The following is a 25,565-nucleotide window of genomic DNA, read 5'->3' on the forward strand; positions in this document are numbered from 1 at the left end:
TATTCTACCGTTATAGACATCATCACTTTAAATTTGAAGATATCTTAACGTTAATTCTAACAAATTCCTAGGATTTTGACTTCTTCTTTAGAGGTAAGCGAAACTTCTATCTTACCTTTTATTAAGAAATTTGATACGTTGAATTCCACTTTTGAAACCGTGGCTAGAATTTGTGTCACATTCTTTAGTAGCTGATACAAATGCGAAATAGAACCACTTTCGCTTATCAAATCATCCAAAGAGAAATTGTTGTAAATTTCTGCAGCCGCTTCCGATTAAAATTTGTCGTTCTTGATGGCAAATTGTTTGATACATCTTTGCGTAAGGTAAGGAGCAGATGCTGTTCTATACTGTTATAAGCTCGTACTTACGGATTGACTCGTCTACGTTTTCTCCAGGTCCAAATAACTCTCTATAATGCTTTATCCTTTTTCACGACTTAAATTTGGCGAAACATTTTTTATGTCAACCGTTATAACGTAGTTGCCGAAACCTTAATAAAATTTCTATAAGTGCCTGGTGTAATTTCGATCTGGTCTTCAATAGATCGTTTAGCGACTTTTCCAATAAAGAAATAAAATTTAGCAAGAGGCGTCAAAAACTACTCTAAGTTTAGTCGTTAAGTTATCGTCTCTTGTGACCTCATGATGTAGTGAATAGTTTACGATCTCTGGATTGTTATTATCTTCGGGATTAACTCCATGTGTCCCATACATTCCTATTCTTGCATGAACTCACTAACGAAGTACCGGATCGTTTGCAAATTTACGTTTGATTGATTAAATTGATTTTTACTGCATTGTACTCCGAAGCTCCCAACGTGGAGTTTGCCTTTGAAAGATAGAGCTAGCACAAATCTTCCGTGTTTCGCCTCAATACGTAGTTGTCTTGATATGTTTTTCAGATGCTTCTTCCTTGGAAGTTAATTTTCCTTCAAACTCACATTGTTCGATTTCTCAGAATCTCTGTAATTGCTCATTTAGATATTTGTTTGATACTACGCAGTAAATTTTAGTAGAAAAGTGTCCAGTAAGTGTAAGTTTTCTGCCTAACTTCCATCCGAATTTTGTATTCTGAAACACTGATTGCTCGTCGCCAAGTTGAATTCTTCCTTGCTGTAGAATGCTCCAGAAGTCCAATATTCCGAGTAGCATGTCCATCCTTTGCGATAAGTTAAACGTCGGATTAGATAATTAGGAGAAAGAAACGGTTTCGGGAATTTGCAATTGGGATAATTTAATTCGGTATTCCGATATTTTACTAATGATTTGAATAATTACCGTAAAATTTAAGATATTTAAGGTAATTTAAGGTAAGGATTCTGAGGTTTTGTTAGTTTTTTATTTTATAGTCGCCGTTACTATCTCATTCGTTGATGTCGTATTACAGCGATATTCGGTAATTTTATCTGCTATCCTTTCCGTTTTTAAGCCTAATTTCTTAAATAAATCTTATGTGACAAAGTTAAGAGTAGCAGCATTATCTAGTAACGCCCAACTTCCCATATTTATTAACGTTATGTACGCACGCAGTTGATAAAAGAATTTCCGGATTTATATCCCAAGAAGCGCATAAAACTTGCAATGGAATTTGTCTTGTCTGATTTAGATTCAACTCTTTCGTTTGTGTTATCATTATTATTATAATACAATAAAAAGTGATGTTTTTTACCACATTATTTAGACTAGATTTACAATCTCGCACCAAATGATTTGTGTTTAAATCATTCAAATAAAAATTAAACGAGAACGCTTTTAACAGTCATAGCTAGATCTTAGTGCTTATATTTATTCGTGTGATTTTATATACTTCTTCAAATTCACCATACTGCGCACCAAATTACTTTTTCGGTCACAGCTGTAAGTTGAATAAGAATTAGTAATATCACATTTATTAAATCAAAATCAATTTAATAATAAATAATGCTAACTTGCATCTAAATATTAGAACTCTTTTCCTCTTAAAAAAACTATAAAAAATTTGCAGCAAAAAATAACATCTCAGCCAGAATTCAAACCTGGGACTTCTCAAATCTCCATTAAGATTTAGCTACAACCGTTGAAGGCGTTTTCGTTTAATTTGTGTTTCTACATTATCGGTCAAATATTTGTCTAATTTAAACAAAGTTTAAGTTTACGAGCTTCAGCTATTCTATTTTGATTAAATAGATAAATTTTTTAACGAATTACAATGATAAATCTTGTGCTCTTTCTTACACATACAGTCAGTCAAGTAAAAGCGTGGCAGAGATAATTTATAAAAAAATTTATTTAAAACAATTTTTAAATGCATATATGCATTGTACTTGAAGAGAACAAAGATGCAATTACGTTAATAATGCGTCTAGTCACCACCGGCGTCGATAATTGCCTGGCATCTCCAAGGCATGCTTTTGACCAAATTGACGACATAAGACTTCCATATACGACGAATTTCGCAAAATAACTACTTCAAAGTGTACGTGCGTTTTCCACACAGCTTATGCTTAATATATGCCCACACATCTTAGATAGGATTTGCATCGGGCGACTGCGATAAGCAACCCAATGTAACGATACCAAATTGCTTCTTTCACTCAGTACAAAGCTTGCTACGTCGTTTGGCACTGTTGTCTTCGTGCAGAATCCAATCCTCACTTTTGTCGATAAACCAACGTTTGGCAACAAGGCTTTTTTGTAGATTTTCAGTATTTTCTTGGCATTTAGGTTGTAGGTGAACAGGTGCAAGGTGCCCCTGCTCTGAGATGCAGCTCCAAGATGCACCTTTACTCTGTGTTTAACGGTCCGTTGGACAAGTTTATTGGTGGAAGTTGACCAGGCTCTCGTGAGAATACAACGTGCCCATATAGAACATTCGTCGGTAAAAATTACGTTGCTTCATTTTCTGACCTTTCAGGTAGATGCAAAGGAACACAGTCTTGTAGCGCGACGCGTATTTGGCACTCAGGGCACTTAACGTGTTTCTCTTCTAAAAGATCAATGACAATTCAATCTTTGTTGATAATGCATGAAGGACAAAGTTTTCCTCTATTAATTCACGAAAGAATTAGGACGATATCTTTTACTGATTGTGAATGGCCTGCCACGGTCTTACTTGACTGACTGTAGGATAATTTAGCTTAGATTGATTTATGGTATAAGTTAAGTATTTATTTTTCTTATTGGATTTCTCGCTATTTTTTGTTATGCTACCTAACGCGCTAACACTTTCTTTAACATGCTACACTTGTTTTCTAAAAACGCAATAAGTTCTTGGTTTTATACTCTTTCTTATAAATAGTTTTTTCTTCCCATGTACACGCTATGACAGGATTTAAGTGAGTAAGAATCCACTGAATAATTAACGGACACTATGTTTTTGTTGCATACTTAATCGCCTTCAAGGCTTTCAAATGTTGTTTTAGGCAATCAGTTATATTACGCAATTTGCTACTAGATTCTTTCTTGATTTGTTTCAGATTAAATATTGCACATGCATAATGCCTAGTTACCAGGCAAAAGTTATCAATAACAACTTTTCAATAAGTTAATTACTTTAGAACAATTAGTTTTGTTTATTTCAAAAGATTCAATTATCTTTTCTAAACTTGCATTTAATGTGGATTGTAGATAAATTTATGCACATTTAATAAGTTATAATTTTGGTTTAATAAAGCTGAGAATGTACTGTAAAACACCAGCCATTGCTCGTATGTCCCGTCAAAAGCAGAAAAACTCATTACAGATAACCTAACTGACATACCTGCCGCATTCTTGTTAACTATAAACATGTTTTCTACTTTTACATTGATTTGCAAATCTGAATTTTTCTCTGAGATAAACCGCGTCCTGAGTCTGCGCACGCAACTGTGAAATTGAAAAAAGATACCTCTAAATTTTTTTTAAAGAAATAGTTTTGCACTAGAAATAGAAGAGAGAATTCAAAATGCAAGAAAGTTGAATTAAAATCTGTTCATAAGAATATATAACGACAAAGTATTTAATAAAAGCTAATAAAATTTACGTAAAAACAGCGATAACTAAAAATTTTAAACTTGGATTATACAAAACAACAAATTTTAAATATTTCTAATACGTCAGAAATGACACGTGCGCGCATGCGAGAGCTTCTTCATTCCTTTTTTACGACCTCCTTTCGGTTAAACAGTACATTACTTAAAAAATATCTAAGTCTTATAAATATCTAAAAATATTTTATCTTAAAATGTCTTTTAGATTTCTGAAAAATATCTTGAAGACATCTTCACTGATGTCTGAAATAATATCTCTAAATATTGCGTAAGATCTTTTAGATCGTTAAAAGACGCTTTTCAAAACTTTTCGAAAATTGCCAGAAATTTCAAGATATAACAAGACATCTTTTAAAAGAAGAATAATTACACAAGACAACAAAAAAATTTTTTAGAAATAAACTCAGACTAGAGTTTTTTTATAAATTTTAGGTCACTAAATCCGAATTCATACATCGTTTTTTTTTATCACATCCAGTTTTTATATACAATTGAGAACAATTATGAAATTATGAAAACTGAAAAAAACATTTGAGGAAAAAGCAAAAGTAAACATAACATTAAAATGTGGTCGCAGAACTGATTTAAATATATTTTGGTAAATTAAATGAAGTCTAAGAAGTAAAAAAATTTTATTTGATTAATGTTAGGAATTATAGTACATAAAACGAATCAATATAAAGTATCACCATTGTACAATAAACTTCAAGCGATTTGCGTCAATTATAGAAGATCTTCTTAGAAATAGACTTTAATTGTTACTTTTGGATGATAAATTAAGTAAGTTACGCATAAAATTAAGCACAAAAAAGAATTTCAAAAAAATTTGTAATTGTTAGACTATAATGTCTAACATTAGTAAAACAAATTTTTTTTTTAATTCTTGCACTTTATTTAACTTACCAAAATATATTTAAATTCTGCAATTGCATTTTAATGTTACATATATTTAGTTTCTTTCAATTTCCAGATTTTTTATCATATTATCAATTACCTAAAACACCGAAACAAAATGACTTACAAATTCGGATTCAATGACCCAAAATCTATAAGTTTTTTTTTTAGAAATAAACTTAAACCAAAGTGTTCAAAAAAAAGTGCTTTGACGCTGCGTCGGTAAGAGGCATGCTCAGCAATATGTAAACGCCTAAGGAGGCGCTTCGTTTGCCTCGACAATGGTGGGGGGTACTTCTTGGTTAGCGTCTCGTGTCTCTCTCTCCCCCCCCCCTCCCCACGTTCAAGACTATTGTCTATTTTTTTCTTACTTGCTCTCGCTCGCTGTTTCTTCCTATCTTAAGTGAATACCTTTATTCTTCTTTCTCATTTGTTTTATAAGAGATTTTGTCATCTTTGAATTATTAATTTTTTTTATTTTTATTAAAAACTTTTCTAAAAGGAACTAGTTATTTTATTTTCATAATTATTATTAAATATTATAATAAAATCTTTCTATATCTCGTTTTCTTTGCGCTGCCTTTCCACGAAATAGTTTTTAATTTCATTCTGTTTCTTTCTAAGTAGGTTTAAATTTATTTCTAAAAAAATGTTTTGTGGTCCTATATTATCATAAAATCATAGAAAACATTTCTTGCAAAAGGTAAAGTTTACTTTGTACAAGATTTCAGTCTAAAACGATTCTTTTTTGCGATGGTTATCATATGACAAAGTTAAGAGATCTCTAATACGCCAGAGGTAACATATGTGCAAAATTGTTCATTCCTGTTTTATGACCTTTCCTATTAAACAGTACATTCAAGATCCAATTTCTAAATGTCTGCTTTTAAATTGGAAAATAAATATCTATAAAATCATTGAAAACGTTTTTTGTGAGAGAATGTGATTTTTCTCTCGTCTAGGATTACAGTCTGAAATAATCCTTTTTTGCGATGCTTGTTAACAAAAAGGGATAACAATTTTCCTAAATAGAAGTATTTAAGTCAAGAGATACAGATGATCAAGTTAATGAGGTAAATTTTCCCTCCCAATTTTCTAAAAATTTTAAAAACTGCAAGGTATAAATGTTGTGTTGTACGTGAGTTAAGCATTAGGTCATCATACGGTACTATTCTGCATCGTATTTCAAAACTATTGTAAGTCGAGTTTTCTGTTAGTACACGTACTATAATAAACGTAGGTGCAAGTGAATGTGTGTGTGTGTGTGTGTGTGTGTGTGTGTGTGTGTGTGTGTGTGTGTGTGTGTGTGTGTGTGTGCGTGTGTGTGTGGGGGGGGGGGTAAAAGTTAAAGCAAGTAAGTGTATATATAAATTGTGACAATGTTGTGCTACGTTATTGTTATTATCAAATTTTTCATAGTAGCGTACAATTTGAACAAAAAATAATGAAAGGTTACTATTTTAATAAGGTGAACAAACGATAACAAAACAAACTATACCTTGTTTGATAAGTTCGCGAATGAATGCTTGAGCACATTACTATGCATCATAGCACGTGCAGGCTCGTCGAGTATTAGCCGAGCGCGCCGATTATCGTAACATTTCGCAATCGCAAAGCAAAAAGAACCAGCAGAGTGACAGCCAAAGACTCAGAAGTATCTCTCACCCTAGAAATATCAAATATAAAAATTGCTAACAAATACGATGACTGGAACATGGAATTAGACGAGCCAGAAAAGAACCGGCAGATCTTAACCTCAAAAAACGCGAACCTAAAGCTGAACGAGCAAGCAAAGGTAAAAATAGAGACTAAAGACATAGTTAATACAATAAATAAGAAGTTAATAAAAAGAAAATCCTCATTAATCAAAGTAAAAAACGTCAAGGTATGTCCAAACCTAAATATGGCACGTAACAAAAGAAGCAACAAAGAAAACAAGGTTAGTTTGACCGAGCAGGCGGCCAATAACGCAAACAACTCTCTGATAGAAGCATTACATGAGAACAATGCACTTAGAGCAGAAATATAAAAACTGAAGAAAATCATAGAAAACTACCAAATGGGCCAAAAGTCAACCCCAGTCATACCCCAGATAACTGTACAAAACAGATACACAGCATTAGACACTGAAACATCTTTGCAAAGGGAAGTTGAAGAAGCAGAACAGCAAGATAAGGATTTCGTAACACTACTAAGAAGGAAAAACAGCCAAGACAACAACAGCAATAAGAAGCAAGAGAAGGTAGCGAGCAACAACACAAACAAGGACCAACACATCGCAGGTACATCTCAGGAAGGAAGCACCACGCAGCAAAAACTGCAAAAAAAAGATAAGCCTCCCCCTATCAACATCCTATAGCAGGACCCAAAAGACACAATCAGGCTATTGAAAATAAACGGAAGAGGAATGGATAATTATTACATCAAACATATTAATAACGGTAAACGTATGTTACAGGTAGATAGCTTAGAAATTTTTAAAAAAACCAAAGAACTATTAGTTACATGTAACACAAAATTTTATACATGTACAGATAAAATAGAGTAACCAAAAACTTTTCTTTTAAAAAGATTGAATAATACTGTTACATCCAGAGGATTTCACGATTTCCCTTTTCGCATCCATTATATAAATTATGCTAAGGGATTGTCTGTAAAATTTACAATACTTATACCCGGAACTCCACGATTTCTCTTTTATAAATAACACTATCACCCGGCTATTATAAGAAAAAAAAATCAAACATTGTTCTCGGTATATATATATATATATATATATATATATATATATATATATATAATGGCCACATATTACATCCGGAGCAATAAATAGAAGCAAAAAAAGGAGAAATCGTGCGACTGCAAAATTATAAACAATGATGCTTATTTAATAATTCATATGGACGAACAAAGCCTGGACTCGAAAGAGAAAAAATCTAAACGCTACTAAAGTCTGGCAACAATCAGAGATAAGATTGAGTCGCGACGCCGGACGGAAACTATAAAACTATAAAATCAAAATTTACAACCCGGCTTTGTTTGTTCGAACCTATGTTTCATCACGAACGGAAAGATGATTCATATGGAAAGCGAGTCCCAAATAAACGGACGCGGCGATATAAAAAATCGGGACCGAACGTTCCAAGAAGAGGAACCGTAAGATAACGAATCCCTTAAGCGATTGGGTGATGCAACTGCTCGCCCCTCTTAGAGTTAAGAAAAATCGGGAGAAGATGGAAAATTAGCCAACAAGAGATCATCCGAGAATATGATTGGTAGTGAGCGTTGGTGAACTACCCAACGAATAAGCTCAAAATTTCGACAACAAGGAATCTCCAAGGAAAGGGAAAAAGCTCAAAAAGCTTCACCCAATCAAATCCTCATCTCACCCACCAAACTAATCTCACGCCCTTTTCCTAAGCCCTATAAAATACGCAGCTTCGAACGCCTCGAGATCATACATTCAAAAAAAATTCAAAGTTCAACTCCGCACTCACATCCACGCGTTGCAAGTATCGAAGCTGTGCGCGTTAAAATCATTTTAAAACTTAGAATCTGTGTCTCAATTAAACAATCACCGAGCTTCCGAGGTCAGCCCAGAACCGACTTCAACCATAAAGCTTTCGAAGACAGAGGGACCTGACATATTTATCAATCAGAGAGTAAGTTAGTTTTAATTCAGTCACTTACCAAATTCTCCTAATTCACTGATTAATTATCGGTTAGTGGGCAAAATTCACATCCCACGAAAATCGCGACCCCATCGCCATCGTCCGAATCGTCTCCGGGAATACTTCGGGAGGCAAGTCGTTATCCTCGAGTGCCTCTGGGCAATCCTAAGGATAAGGGAACGGGAGAATTTGCGCCAGGAACCGGCTCCTGGATGGGCGCCATCTTTGGAGATACCTCCGCTTATCCCAGAGGAACGCAACCCACCTTCCCCTTCCTCATCTTCTCCGTCCCCTGCTCCCTCTATCTCCTCTCTCCTTACATATAGGATCGCTCCAGATACCCCTCCGTACTCGCCTATCCTCGAAGATCCCGTTGATCTCCCTTCCCCCTCGTACTCGCCTGTCCCCGAAGACCCCGTTGATTTTCCCTCCCCCTCGTATTCGCCTGTCCCAGAGGATCTCTCTAATCCTTCTTCCCCCTTGAGTCCTGCGCCTAGCGTGGAATTCATAGAGGAAATTCCCTCTCCTCCCTCACCAGTGAATTCCACGTCCAGCGTGGAATTCCTAGAAGAAGTAATTCTCCTTTCCGACCACGATCCTGAAGATCCACCTCCCACCGAATCCATTATTTTATAATTATTACCACTCCTAAATAGTAAATTAACGAAACTTACAAATGCGTCAATTCTATCTTCTCCCACACAAATGTAATAGAATTAAGTTTTTATTTTTATTTATTTTTTTTTATTTAATACTATAAATCCTAGCGATAATGCATAATACTAATTTCTTCAATAACCTTTAATTAATTTCTTGTTTTGTTCACTTTTATAATTATGTATCGATATTAAACAATGTATATAACTTTTAAACTTCTGAATAATCATTGCCTAATCATTTTGTATTTTAATTAAACTAACCGATTACGTACTGTTACGTCCTGCGGAGTAACGATTCTTCTCCTTCGCAACCAGCGGATATCCCAATTAACGGGGGCCGAGCAACGGTGATCTCACCCTGATTCCAAGAATATGGTGACTCTCACGGCAATAATTAGATGTCGTGAATTAAGTAGAGATAAATTCACCAATCATGGAGATTTGAGATGACACTGTCGCTTGACGCCCAAGACATCAAAGGTAATGAAATCAAGGAGCTGGAAGACGCACGTGTGCACCCCTTTGAACTCTGAACGTCCGGCACCCACATAGCAATAAATCGAAAATTTTTGACATTTAATGCTTTCAGGAGTTCAATTGTCAAACCTGCCGCTTTCTCGGATAACAATTACCGAGAAATATAAAAACAAATATTGTACGTGGGCGCATTAATGAATAAAGTGGTGCACACGGCCCTCGATGGGACAAAGGGAATCATAGACGAAAATTTGTATAAATAGGCGCGTTTTCCAGCGGAGCGAGCAGTCTAGTCTTGATCATTCCGAGTCGCAGTTCCATCTTGTATGCTCGAGTTCTCTGACTCTCGGATCGCGGCCTTTAAATTCGTGCGGAGCGTACGTCTCGGTCGAAAGAAAAAGTGCCATTCAAAACGTGCCTGGTTGGGGTCTGCAGACCATTGCCCATCGCACGCGGAATCCCTCCGACCGGACCATCTCCCGCTGGTTACGGCCCAGTTTGGAGGCCTGCGACTCCGAGAGTATTCCATTCACTATTATCAACACTCACACATTCAGCAAGTAGTAAGTCCAGAATTAATCACCTAGTTTACTTCCGCTCTTGTTCTTTTTCTCGAACACCTTTTCTCTCTTTGCGAAGGATTTTTTTTTTGTATAAACATAATATATCCACTAAATTTATTACTCACCCATACTCTCTCTCTCTCTCTCTCTAATTTTCCTCTTTCTTAGGATTTACTCACAAGAGTCAATCCGGAGGAATCTTTTTATTATTTTTCCTCTTTCTTAGGATTTACTCACAAGAGTCAATCCGGAGGAATCTTTTTATTATTAATTTTCCTTTTTCTTAGGATTTACTCACAAGAGTCAATCCGGAGGAATCTTTTTATTATTAATTTTCCTCTTTCTTAGGATTTACTCACAAGAGTCAATCCGGAGGAATCTTTTTATTACTAATTTTCCATTCTTCTTGGGATTTACTCACAAGAGTCAATCCGGAAGAATCTCTTTATTATTAATTTTCCTCTTTCTTAGGATTTACTCACAAGAGTCAATCCGGAAGAATTTTTTATTTACTAATTCTCCATTCTTCTTGGGATTTACTCACAAGAGTCAATCCGGAAGAATCTCTTTATTTCGTCTCTTCAATCGTAAAAATTTCTTTCCTCCTCTTCCTCTCTTTAGATTTAGCCGAACCCTTTTTACCTTCAATCTCCTCTGGTTTCACTCGAACCCTGTTCGGGTTAACCCGAAGGAGTGTTTAAATTCCAACCTTTCGATAAACATAGAGAGAAACGGAGTTTCGTTTTTTTTTAGTGAATAATGATAATATTCCCCGAATCCACGAATATAAGTCCCGAGCAGCCGTGAAGCGGCACCGGAATCGCCACAATCGCCGAATCCGCCGCCTCAAAGCCATTGAGGAGGAAATCCACCAGATCGCCGCCCAAGTCAATCGACTTTGCCCCCCTGTCTCGTACTCGCCGGTCGCACCGGAAGAAGAGCGACTTCCCCCATTCGCATTTTTCCCCCACTCCCCCGTAGATAATTTTCCCCACGCCTACTCCCCAGTAGATAGTTTTTATCGCGCCGACTCCCCCTTAGATAATTCTCCGCGCCCCGACTCCCCCGTAGAAAATCTTCGCGCTGACTCCCCCATAGATAATTCTCTTCGCGCCGACTCCCCCGATTCTCAGTTAACTTATAGGATCTTCCCGGATTCTTCTGTTTCACTCTCTCCTCCTGGAACTCCGATCCCTGTTGTCTACGATCCGGTGGAAGACCAACTTCCTGCGGATTCTCCTAGTGTAGGGGCCCACGATCTCGAAGAGGAGGAGGAAACTTTCTCAACTCCTTCGATCCTCGGATCTCACAATCTCGAGGATGAGAATCGTTCTCCTAGCCCCGCGCTTAGTGTGGAATTCGTAGAGGAGCTGCCACCCCTCCCCCCACGTTGCTATTTTGCCCCTGGTCCCCTTCAGTCATTGGAATCTGTTTTGTCGGTACTTCCAATGTCCTCTGCCCCACTCCCTCCTGGCGCGTTCTCGCTCGGGCCCAAAGAATTTGATCTCGAAGCGGTCCGTGCCTTCCTTTCCCGTTCTCCTCCCGATGCGCTCGTTCCTGTGTATCTTCCCCATACATACCCAAGGTATTATTTAGTCCCCAAGCTAATATTCTTAAATCATTTCCGCCCCAACACCGCTGTGTTAAAAGAACTTCCAATGTAAATCGCACACCTACATCCACACATACATACACGTATATATATATATATATATATATATATATATATATATGTGTATTTATATAGTTAAGAAAATTATAAGTAGTAATTATCCGATATAAGAATAAGTCAGTTGTATAGTATACTCTACAGTGTAATTGTTTACTTTAAATTTATAGAACCTTCAGTTTAAATCGTTCCTATAGGGATATAATATTTGATTTTAGCCTTCTCTTAGTTTAACATTATAATTATATCACAAGTCCAGTTGTATTCGACATTGTAATTGTTAACTTAAAAATTATATAGAGCCTTTAGTTTAAACCGTTGTTTTTTATGAATATAAATCATTTTTTTAAATAAACAAATTTGTATTCTCATTTACTACTGATTAAAATAAACCAGGTACAATAATTAATTGGTGCTAATTTCATAACCACTATCACCATCCCTCGCTCTTACAAGATAAGCACTAGGTCCAATCCCGAGGTAAAGCAATTAAGTTTGTTGCCTCAAAATAGGGCCAAGGGACGCGGAGCATCCCGCATATTTTGCCATTGGGGCCTCCCGCTGCGGGCCCTACTGACCTATATCCCGGGTTGTCGACGCGGTCTCCCGTGCCGCACGTGCACACTCTCGAATTGTTACGTCCCTCCCTTCTCCCTCTATACCTTGTCTACCCTTCTTTAACCCTGGACGTAACAGTACTGCTGTCTTAATTAATAATGATTACCTTGTTATATTGTTTTGTTCTTTCTTTTTCTATTAAATAACAATAACCGATAATGTATTCATTTGCTAATTCTTTTGAATCTTTATGTATGTAAAATTCAAGTATCAGAATATATGTTAAATTTTAGTTAAAAAGAAGCTCCAATGTAAAATTTTATTTCATCAAACCCATCTCGTACTCACACACTAACCTCCCGACTCGAAAAGATTACACTCGGTCTGATCCCGAGTTATAGAGATTGAATTCTCTGACTCAAATTAGGACCAACGATCGCACAATTTTGAAAAGGCGTTAAAGCGTGTCTTTACACGTTGACGCATAATTTCGGAATCTTCAAAAGTGCGTTCGGCTCGTGCCGCACGTCCCACTAGTGCGGTCACGAGAATAAAAGAGTTTTTGTTCCATCCTTCCCTGCCTTCCTTTCCTTAAGGCTGGATGTAACAATACATTTGAAGAAAATGAAGTTTTAAAAGAATGACGATTCCAGAACATCGACAATTTGGAATTCCAGAAGGTAATAAGATTTTCAACAAATAAATCAACAAGAAATAAACAAGAAAAAAAATTTTACCTATATTCATAGTGCAAATTTTACCAAATAGTCGAATAAATAACTTAAAAAAAATTAAAATATTGGGTGTACAAGTGTGACTTTAGGGATTATTTGATTAAAAAAAGCATTGATTTGAAACATAAAAATAATTGTTACTTTATTCAAAGTATGCTCCATCGGAAGCTAGAACCTTGGCCCATCTTTCAGGCAATAACTTGATTTCTCTTCTTATTGTTTCGCTCGCATTTTTTTATTTTAGCAAAAAATCTTTTTGTCGCAATATTTTTCTCAGAACATCTCATGTGAAGATCACCTCTATCAAGTTAACACCCCTACCACAGAAATGTGAACAACATATGTATCAAAATTAAGTGCTAATTAGGTGCTAATTTGGTGTTCCATTCCTGATTTTAGTACTCAAACAGTTTAGCAGGAATTCGCCCACGTAGCACCTAATGGTTTTAAATACGTTTTTAAAACGTATATATAGTTTCATAACCGTAAAGAACCTTCGAAAAACGTTTAAACAGAAACGTTTTGGAAACCATAGTTTAAGAAACGTTTTTTTACGTATTTTTTACGTTTCTTCTTAACTGTGGAAACATAACAAATACGTTTCTTAAACTATGATTTTAAAAACGTTTCTGTTAAAACGTTTTTTAAAAGTTCTTTACGGTTATAAAACTATGGATACGTACAAAAAACGTATTTGAAACCAATATATGATATTATGTAAACAAATTATATAATTTTATGTAAAAAATTGTGATGACCTTTAAATAACTATAAAAAACATTTTTTTCAAAAATTATAATAATTTTTCCATTCCCAAGCAGAACAAGTCAAAATGACATCAAAGTGATTTACAATGTACGTCAAAATGACATCAAAATGAATCGTAACTGATTAAAAAGTGACTTAATAATCGTTTTGCAGTCACTTTGACATCATTTTGACATCGTGATGATTCCCTGTTCTGCTTTAGTTATTTGTTCCTCTCTAAAACATTATACAACTTTTCTATGAAACTCACAAAAATATATTTTTTTCAAAATGTAAAGTCCTGGAATTTTTATACACCTTGATGTTGTTACGTCCTGCGGAGTAACGATTCTTTCCTTCGCAATCAGCGGATATTCTAATTAACGGGTGAGCGACGGTGATCTCACCCCGATCCCAAGAATACGGTGATTCTCACGGCAATAACCGGATGTCACGAATTAAGTATTTATAAATTCATCAATTAAGGAGATCTGAGGTGACACTGTTGCTCGATACCGGAAACACCCAAGATAGTAAAATCAGGGAGCTGGAGAACGCACGTGTGCATCCCTTCGAGTTCTGATACCCGACACCCGCATAGCAACAAATCAAAGAATTTTTTGACATTTAATGCTTCTGAGAGTTCAATTGTCAAACCTGCTGCTTTCTCGGATAACAATTACCGAGGAATATAAAAAAATCGTAAAAGTAAATATTGCACGTGGGTGTATTAATGAATAAAGTGGTGCACACGGCCCTCGAAGGAACAAAGGAAATCATAGAAAAATAGTATAAATAGGTGCGTCTTCTAGTGGAGCGCACAGTACACAGTTCGCTTCATGCAGTTCACAGTTCACTTCAGACCGTACAGTTCGGTTCAGCCTAGTCTCGTCTTCATCCGAATCGCAGTTCCGTGGCATCTTGCATGCCCGAGTTCTGCGACTCTCGGATCCGCGGCCTTTAAACTCGTGCGCGGCGCAAGTCTCGATCGAGAGAAAAAAGTGTCAGTTCAAACGTCCCCAGTTGGGATCTGCGGACCATTGTCCATTGCACCCGGAACACCTCCGACCGGACCTACTATCTCCCGCCGAGTGCGGCCCAGTTTGAAGCCCTGCGGCTCCGAGAGAATAGCATTCACCTACATCGACACTCACACTACAATCTGCAAGCAGTAAGTCCCGAATCAACCGTTTGTTTCGCTCTCGTTCTTCGAACACCCTTTCTCTCTCTTGCGAAAGATTTTGAACATAATATATTTATTAAGGTTATTACTCTTTCCTTCCCATGCTCCTCTCCATACTCTCTCTCTCTCTCTTTATCTTTAAATTCTTTTCTTTCTTGGGATTAACTCGTAAGAGTTAATCCAAAAAAATCTCTTTATTTTTAATTCTTCTCTTTCTTGGGATTAACTCGTAAGAGTTAATCCGAAAGAATCTCTTTATCTTTAAATTCTTTTCTTTCTTGGGATTAACTCGTAAGAGTTAATCCGAAAGAATCTCTTTATTTTTAATTCTTCTCTTTCTTGGGATTAACTCGTAAGAGTTAATCCGAAAGAATCTCTTTATCTTTAAATTCTTTTCTTTCTTGGGATTAACTCGTAAGAGTTAATCCGAAAGAATCTCTTTATTTTTAATTCTTCTCTTTCCTGGGATTAACTCGTAAGAGTTAATCCGAAAGAATTTCTTTATCTTTAAATCCTTTCCTTTCTAGGGATTTTCTCGTAAGAATTCTCGTTTCCTTCTCTCCCCTTAGATTCTGTCGAACCCTTTTTTTTACTTCCGATCTTTTCCCTCGGTTTCACTCGAACTCCACTCGAGTTAACCCGAGAAATTGTCTAAATTTTAACTTTTCGCCAAACAGAGAGAAACGGAGTATTTTCTTTTATTTTAGTGAATAAAGTCCCCAAAATTCATAAAAACCAGTCACGAGCAGCTGCGAAGCGCCGCCGAAATCGCCGCAATCGCCGAATCCGTCGCCTCGAAGCCATTGAGGAGGAAATCCGCCGGATTGCCGCCCAAGTCAATCGACTTTGCCCCCGTCTCGTACTCGCCGGTCGCACCGGAAGAAGAGCGACTTCCCCCGTTCGCATTTTTCCCCCACTCCCTCGTAGATAATTTTCTTCACGCCGACTCCCCCGTAGATAGTTTTTATCGCACCGACTCCCCCTTAGATAATTCTCCTCCCCCAGACTCCCCCGGAGAAAATCTTCTTCGCGCCGACTCCCTCGATTCTCAAATAACCTATAGAATCTTCCCGGACTCTCCCGTTTCGCTCTCTTCTCAGGAATCTCCGATCCCTGAGATTCACGATTTGGAGGAAGACCAACCTCCTGCGGATTTCCCAAACGTAGGGCCCCACGAGGAGAAGGAGCAACCTTGCTCCACCCCTCCGATCCTCGTATCGCATGATCTCGAGGACTAGGATCGTTCTCCTAGCCCCGCGCTTAGTATAGAGATCGCAGAGGAACTACCTCTACCCCACGTTGTTATTTTGCCCCTGGTCCTCTTCAATCGCTAGAGTTAATTCTCTCAATGTTTCCGATTTCTTCTGTCCCACTCCCTCCTGGCGCGTTCTCTATCGGCCCCGAAGATTTTGACCTCGAAGCGGTCCGTGTCTTCCTTTCTCAGTCTCCCCCCGATGCACCAGTCCCCGTGTATCTCCCCTATATATATCCAAAATATTATTTAATTCCCAAACTAATATTTTTAAATCACTTCCGCCCCAATACCGCCATATTGAATGAAGTCCCAACATAGGCACACATACACACATGCGAATACCCTACTCGTTACACTAGTATAGAATATTATATATGTATATATAAATGTGTATAATCGTAATTGTTAACCTCGAGCTTTGTATCGCGAGTCTGCGATTTTTTCGTTTTTTTTTATTATTACTAAATTGCGCTCCCTAACAGCTCTAAATTGTAATAAATTACTTTTACATAGAATTAATTTTTTTTCTCTTATATATATATATATTTATCTTTTATATATCCTTTTTTTTTAAATAAATCGATGATTAATTATAAGGAACTTGATTAATTTCTCAACCTGACTCATCATCCCTCGCTCTATTGAGCCAAGCACTAGGTCCGATCCCGAGGTAAAGCAATTAAATTTGCTGCCTCAAAACAGGACCGAGGGACGCGGAACACCCTGAATGTTTGTCATTGGGTCCCCCGCTGTGGACCCATTGACCCATATATTCTGGGTTGTCGACGCGGCCTGCCTGTGTCTCATGGGCACATTCTCATGTTGTTACGTCTCTCCTCTCTCCCTCCATGTCTTACCTATCCTACTTCAACTCCGGACGTAACAATGTATATCAGTAGAATATATTATTCGCATTGCTTGAAATCCCCAAAAATGTTTGCACTTGAAACAAGATTTATAAGCGTTGGAGAGAGAGAAAGTGAAGATGATGAGTGCAAAAAGTGCAAGCAACGCAATTTTCATCACTGAGCTGATTATGAGTACCGGTGCACTTTATTTTGTGAAGTGAGAATTCTTTACAAAAATAGCAGAGAGACTTCTAAGGTAAGAGTATTGTTGTATATTAAATTGTTCTACACATTATATACTCTATATTCCATATAAAAAAATTTTTTTATAATATAAATTGCAATCTATATCGATTCGTATAATTTCTTAATCTATACATGATCGATATTTAGGCTGCGTACGTTTTAGACATTTTCGTGTTGATATATATTCTATCATCTTTTTTCAGTATATAAGGAAATACAGATAAAATAATGCTTTCAATACACAAATGATATGATCAGCAACGTAATGATTGTGAAAATCATAAAGAATCAGTCAATGAAAATCTTGTTGATATTAAAGTAGAGAGACCTAAAGAATTACATAATATTACATTAGAAATATTTGAAGAATCAGAGATTACTGAGAAACACGTTTTGAACAGTGAAATAATACCAAATACTTTACAAAATAAATAGAAATATTGAGCTTTAGCTCATAATATAACACTATCAGCATTAGATGATTTATTATCAATACTCGAAGTATTTCATCCTGATATTCCACTATAAGGAAGAGCTCTATTACATACTCCAAGAAATACAAAATCAATCCAATTACACAATGAAAAATTTACTTACTTTGGCATAAGCAATCAGTTGAAGCCTTTGTTACAAAAAGAACCAAGTTCAAAAATTTTAGATTTAGATTTTAATTTTGATGGTTTACCATTGTTCAAAAGTAACAGTATAGGTGTCTGGCCTATATCAATTCTTTGTAGGTCATTGAGCATACAATCTTTGTGTAAACCATTTATTGTAGCTTTGTGCACTGGCAAAGAAAAATCAGAACCCGTCAATCTTTATCTACAAGATTTGATACAAGAACTCAAAGACATATTACATAATGGTATTGAAATTGATCAAAAATTATTTACATTTAAAATCAGATCCATAATTTGTGATGCCCCAAGACGAGCTTTCCTTAAATGTTGTGTTGGTCATAACTCAAAGTATGGCTGTGAAAAATGCTATGTTGAGGGAGAATATATTAATCACAAAATGACCTTTCCTTGTAAAAATGGACAACTGAGGACAAAAGAAACGTTCAATAAACAATTACATGAAGAACATCATAAAAGTATATCTCCATTATTAAATCTTGATATAGATTTGGTGAATCAGTTTTCACTAGATCCTATGCACTTAGTATATTTAGATATCATGAAGAAATTTTTGACTCTATGGGTTTCTATTGGAGTAGTTCGTTGCGGGTCGGATCAGAGGCGCGATCGCCCAATCAGAGACGGGCGAACGCTCGGCGAATAGCAGTCCGAGACTAGCCAGAGCGGCCCGAAAGTACGCGTGTCCGGCTTCCGGACTTACTTTGTGTTTGGCAGTCCACGGGAGAGCACGCGATTCACTGAACAAACCTTTTTGTATAAGCAACGAGTTCAAAGGAAATAATAAAGTTTACTTTTCATTACCGTTTTTTTGTCAAAGAAAAGAGTGTGAGTGAACATTTTTATAAAACCTGCTCGATAGCTCTCCTCAGAGACTCTTCCTTCACATCCATCACTCATTTCCGCTCAACAGGTTATGGGCCCAGTCACGCTGACTGCGAGGCGTTTGCGGAAACGAGTGTGAATCGTTGAGTTGTCGAGCGCGCGAATAAGTCGCGCGAAAGAGAGAAAAAATCGCGAGTGAGAAAAAAACGTGGTGCGCGCGAAGCGCCGGTAGAGACACGTGAGACTGCCGAGGACGGTCATATTGGCATCGTGTTCGCGAGTGAATTCAAAGCGGTGTGCGAGCAAAAAGTAATCCGCGATGGCTGAGGCGATCTCAGTAAAGAATATCACGAAATTCAATGGTACGGATTACCAGAGCTGGAAATTCGAGATGCGGACGTTATTTATGGCCCACCGGTTATGGGATATCGTAAATGGCTCGACGCCGATGCCGGAAGCGGGGGCCGCGCGTGAAACGTGGTCAGTAAAGAACGCGAACGCGATGTATTTGTTGAGCTCGACGCTCGAGCCAGAACAAAAGAGGCCCATGCTAACGTGTGAGAACGCGTGTGAAATGTGGAAAAAGTTAGCGCGAATACATGAACAGAAATCGGCATCGAATAAGCTATTGCTGTCGACGCGTTTATACGAGTATCGCATGAGTGCGAGCGATTCGATAACGCAGCATATTACAAAGGTGCAAAATATGGCAGCGCAGTTGCTCGACGTGGGCGAAACGGTGATCGATACGGTGATCATGGCAAAAATCCTGGGGAATCTGACGCCGAAGTTCGCGACATTTCAGACAGCGTGGGACAACATGCCGCCGGATATGCAGACGTTGCAGAATTTAGAAGAGCGGTTGCTTCGAGAAGAAGCAAGAATGACAGAAAACGACGAAAGTGAAAGTGCGTTCGTGGTTTCAAAGAAAGTGAAAGAAAAATCGAAATCGAGAGTGAGTTCGCAAGAAGCGAAAAGTAAAAAGAACGGTCAAGACATTCAAGACAGAAAAGATAAGAAGAAACCCAGTCGACACAATTTGTAACTGCTATATAATTTGAGAGTAACAGTTTATATAACAAATGTTTCATAATATTTACATCACAGCTACTTCTATCTACTGCTTCTTTCTATATAATATAAATGTGCAATTGTTATATAGTATTAACATAACAAGTATGTAATGCTTCAATATATATTCAATATTGCAACATTACATTGCAGCAACATAAAATTTATATAATTAATGAGTTACATGATAATACTATTACTATATAGAATTTAATAATTGCAACTATATAGATGTTTTATATTTTATTACAATGAGCGCATTCAGAGGGAGATGCTTTTTATTATATTGTGTAATTTTATTATTTATTAAATGTAATACAAGGATAGATTTACCCAAATAATGCTAATCTCTCCGAATTTATGATTTAAAATGCAGACATAAGAAATAATAAGTAAACAAAATTTTATAATTTTTAAAAATCTAATTTTTGTTTAAACTTTAATTAAGTTAAGGAATTGATTTTGCATAATTACCAAGTTTTGAAAAACTCTTTTGTACTTCAAAGTTTTTTTACTGGAAAAATTAAAAAGTTGGAATTTTTATTTGATTATAGTTGGGACGAAACATAAAAAATAGATTAAAACAAGTCAAGACGAGTTATCATGAAAATAATTTTGCATTATGTTTCGATAAAAATGCGTTTAATATTTTCATACAGTTTATATGTTAATAAATACTCTTGCAAATCTCTTTTACCTTTTTAATTTGCAGATCTCTCTCTCTCTCTCTCTCTCTCTCTCTCTCTCTCTCAAAATGCAAACTATTAAAAATTATCTCTTTAATAATCAATTTTTTTATATTTCAACGCTGAAATATCTTTTTATAGGATGCTATTACATTTGTCGTACAATAAATTTTTTAGCTTGTTTTGATTACCTGCAAAGTAAAAGATTTCTAAAATAAGCAAGTATAATAATCGAATGTGAGTAAAACAATTAAGTTTGTTCAATTTTTTGTAGCCTAAGACTTACATAGACGAATTTGAGAACACTATTGTCAACGCTATTGTTATTCTATTCTTAATTGTTTTATGTTTAATGAACGATAAAAGTAGAATAACACAATAATACTGAATAGCACTGAATAGCATACTTCCCGCGCTTTACATTGATTGGTTACAACTGAGGAGCGCGAGCTGTAGCGTAGCCAATGTAGAATTAGCCTTCCGTATGCAAAAGTTAATAAGGAAGATATATTTCGCAAGCTGGGATTATTTCCTGTCCGTTTGGTTATTCCATGCGCAGTTATCCACGTGGAAAATTTTTAATAAGGTGAGTTGTTTTATGATTTATGCATAACGAATTTATTTTAAAACGTAAAAAAAGAAAATCTTGTACTTCAATATTAGAATGCTATTATTATTTGCAGTATTATATCTGGGCTTTCCAAAATTATCGACGATAAAAGTGATCTAACCTCTCTCTTACCGCACAAAAGTATACACGTGCCGTATCTTATTTTTATTCTTTGAGTTTCATATAATTTTGTAAAAAACCAACGGATAGCTTTAAGCAATCTCACAAGAAAAATACTCTTCGAAAAATTAGACTAACAGACGTCGCCAAGAACGATTTTAGGTAATTATAAGGTAAATATACATTAGTTATTATGATAAAATTAACATAAGATATAAAATGTTTTAATAAATAGTAATAACGTTTGTGCATTATTATAATGATGTTAGGTAACAAATTAGTTTTCAACTTTGCATGAAAAATTATGTATATGTACCCTATAACCTTTATTGTGTGTAATATAGTCACAAACAAAAATATGAAAAAGATTTAAGAGATAATTAAAGAATCTCAAAATTCCAATTGAAGAAATTTTTTAAGTCTTTGCAACATGTATCTTTGGTATTTTTTTTTGTTATTTAAATTTATATAAATATATTGCTTAATACATATATTTATTTATTTAACGTAACACGTCATTTATGTATAAGGTTTCTTGTATTTCTTTTATTACATAATACTAATGATGACACATTTCTATTCGTAAGAATTAAACTTAATACAGATATAATAACATTAGTCATCTACATAGAATTTGTTACAGGAATAATGCCAAAACCATTACATTTATTATCCAAAAGACGAAAGCAGCAATTAATTAATGATGAAATTGCTCGTCATCAACATTCGTCACCAACATTATTATTTGAAAGCAATATGAAAAATATTGACTCGAGTAATGTGTCAGTATGTGACTTAGATTTATACGGTCCTAATAATTCTGAGTGCAAGAGTAACTCAGAATATCACTCTAAAATAATAGAAAATGAGTTGAAATATATACATGGGACTGATGATATTAATTTATACAATAATTATGAAATGAAAAAAGGCTGTAGTATTTTCGAAGAATCTTGTAAATCTTCTGACAACTTTTTAAAAGAATTAGATACACATAATACTCAAGTAACTGATAATAAAACAAAAGAGTTATTGAAAGATTTGCGCGAATGGATATTACAATTTAATATTGATAGAGCTGCTGCAAATGCTAACTCAGCTATTTGGAGGAAACAAGGTTTTGATATTCCTATCGATTGTCGTACCATAATGAAAACACCACGAATAACTAATAAACATATTTCTACAATGGGTAGTGGAATTTATAGTCATTTTGGAATTGCACTTGGAATTAAATCTAAAATGAAGCAAATTTTCTGTACTTTTCATGAGAAAATCTTAATTAATGTACATATCGATGGATTACCTTTAACTAATAGTTCTAAAAGTGATTTCTGGCCAATTTTAGCTTCTATTTGTGTAAATTCACTTAATCATACAGAACCATTTGTCATTGGAATTCACCATGGCAAAAACAAACCTGAAAATTCAAATGATTTCCTCAGACCATTTGTTGATGAAATGAAAAATTTAGAACAAAATGGAATTAGAATTAACGCACAAGTTATTTCTATTATTATCAATGCTATTCTTTGTGATACTCCTGCTCGGTCATATGTGTGTAAAATTAAGGGTCATACTGGTTATGAAGGGTGTTCTAAATGTATTTAAGAAGGAAATTTCATTGAAAACAGAATGATATTTCCTGAAATACAATCAACATTAAGAACAGATAAATCATTTAGAAATAAACAGTATCCAGACCATCATACAGGAACTTCTTGTTTAGAAGAATTAAAGATAGACATGATTAAACAATTTCCGCTTGACAGTCTCCATTTAATATATTAAATTAGGCAATTAATTATTTAGGCAATACGAAACGTTTAATTTAGTTTTGGTATAAAGGGCCTAAAAATGTTAGACTTGTACATAATACTTTTACAGTACTTAGTGAAAAATTAGTTGCTATGTCTAAATTTATTTGTAAAGAATTTGTGAGAAAACCATGCCATATGACTGAAATTGAACGATGGAAAGGAACAGAACTACGTCAATTTTTACTTTATACAGGACCAATTGTTTTACTGAATGTATTACCTAAACATATGTACATGCATTTTCTGGCTCTTAGTGTAGCTATCAGAATATTGAGTGATGAAAAATGGTGTCAAACATTAAATCAGTATGCTCATGAACTTTTAACATGGTTTGTTACTGAGTATAAAAAGATATATGGAGATCATAACGTAATATACAACGTTCATAATTTGATACATTTGGCTAGTGATGTAAAAAATTTTGGCTCTCTAGATTTTCGTGCTTTAAACGAAAAAACCATTGGTGATGCGTATCCACTACCTAATATAGTTGATATCATAGATCAACTAGGAGGTTCTCTCTATTTTACTATATGCGATTTATCTTCAGGATTCCATCAAATAAAAATGGATCCTGCTGACAGCCATAAAACAGCTTTTACACCGCCTTTTGGGCATTATGAATTTGATCGGATGCCATTTGGATTAAAAAACGCTCCTGCTACATTTCAACGGCTAATGGATTTAGTATTAACAGGATTACAGGGAAAGGAACTCTTCGTTTACATGGACGATATTGTCATCTACGCTACCTCATTAGAGGAACACGAAAGAAAATTCAATCTATTAATGGATCGATTGCGCAAGGCTAACCTTAAATTACAGCCTGATAAATGCGAATTCTTGAAAACGGAAGTAACATACCTTGGACACGTGATTAGTAAGAATGGAGTTAAGCCAGATCCTAAAAAATTAGAGGCAGTAAAAAATTTTCCTAGGCCTAAAACGCCGAGAAATATTAAACAATTTTTGGGACTACCCGGATATTATAGAAGATTTATACCTAATTTTTCTAAATTAGCTAAACCATTAACAAACCTATTAAAAAATGAGGTACGATTTGAATGGAAATCGGATCAAGAAGAATCATTTGAAACGCTTAAACAAAAATTATGCGAAGAACCAGTCCTGCAATATCATGATTTTTCAAAACCTTTTGTTTTAACTACCGACGCTTCCGGAATAGCAGTAGAAGGCATATTATCTCAAGGAGAAATAAATAAAGATTTACCGATAGCATACGCTTCGAGAACTCTAACCGACAACGAATTAAAATATGATACATATGAAAAGGAAGCTTTAGCAATAATTTATTGCGTTAAACACTTCCGACCGTATTTATATGGACGAAAATTCACCTTAGTTACGGATCATAAACCTCTGGTTTGGTTTAAGAATGCGCAAGACGCTAACATGAGAATACTCCGCTGGAGATTGAAATAGCAGAATATGATTATGACGTTGTTTACAAGGCAGGTAAAACCAACGTAAATGCTGATGCCTTATCTAGAAATCCCGTAAATCTCGAGGATGCAGATTGCAATGTGATTAAACACAATAAATCTCTTAATCCTAATGATCCAAAAGATGCAGAATTAATTTCAAAAATGTTAGAAGAATCAGATGAAGAAGAAGAGGACAAAAATTTCGAGCTTTATCTTTCAGACAACGAAGAAATAGACGAGTGCGTGTCGGGCGATTTAGCCGACGAGCACCACGATTTGACAACGTCTGTACATAAGAAAACGAGTGAAGCACTAAAAACTCAGATCGAAACAGCTCTTATACATGACCCTCCTGACCATAATGGAATACAGACACGAAGTCAAACAAAGAATAAGAATACTCAATCACCAGAAGAATTAAGAGATTATGAAGAGGAAATTAGAGAAATAGAAGATAAAAATGATCCACCAGACAAATCAATCGAGAAAAAGGAAGACGAGAAAATAAACAGCGAAGATGAAAAATCAATTAATGAAAATCAAGATCGAGTCACGAATAAAACTCACACAAAACCTACAGTGATTAATATACAAACATTTAAAGGAAATGTAATTGAAACACGAGATTTATTATTCTTACGCAAAGATAACATTGCCTATTTTACTGACACAAACGGAAAACCACTAGATAAAGGTTCACAAAAATTATTCGAGCGGAACGAATTACCAGATTTAAGCTCTCTTACATTAAGCCAAGCAAAAGCAATAAAATATAAAAAATATTATCACATAGCCTTACCTATCAGCGAAGGGCAGGGAGAAGGCCCGACAATGACT

General features: G+C 35.5%; 1 protein-coding gene across 1 annotated transcript; it reads left to right on the top strand.

The window, feature by feature from the left end:
• The first annotated feature begins 18,757 nt into the window (after positions 1-18,757).
• Positions 18,758-25,170, top strand: LOC113002629. Its single transcript, XM_026134664.2, has 3 exons — positions 18,758-21,319; positions 21,417-21,636; positions 22,107-25,170. Exon 1 carries the CDS (start codon positions 19,296-19,298, stop codon positions 20,019-20,021), a length of 726 nt encoding a protein of 241 aa, XP_025990449.2. The 5' UTR covers positions 18,758-19,295; the 3' UTR covers positions 20,022-21,319; positions 21,417-21,636; positions 22,107-25,170.
• Positions 25,171-25,565: the final 395 nt, after the last annotated feature.

The sequence above is a fragment of the Solenopsis invicta genome, chromosome 16 (assembly GCF_016802725.1).
Source record: "Solenopsis invicta isolate M01_SB chromosome 16, UNIL_Sinv_3.0, whole genome shotgun sequence".
NCBI lineage: Eukaryota > Metazoa > Arthropoda > Insecta > Hymenoptera > Formicidae > Solenopsis > Solenopsis invicta.

What these genes read in the sequence shown, in the direction of transcription:
- LOC113002629 (XM_026134664.2), top strand. Translation starts at nt 19,296, where the DNA reads ATGGCTGAGGCGATCTCAGTAAAGAATATCACGAAATTCAATGGTACG.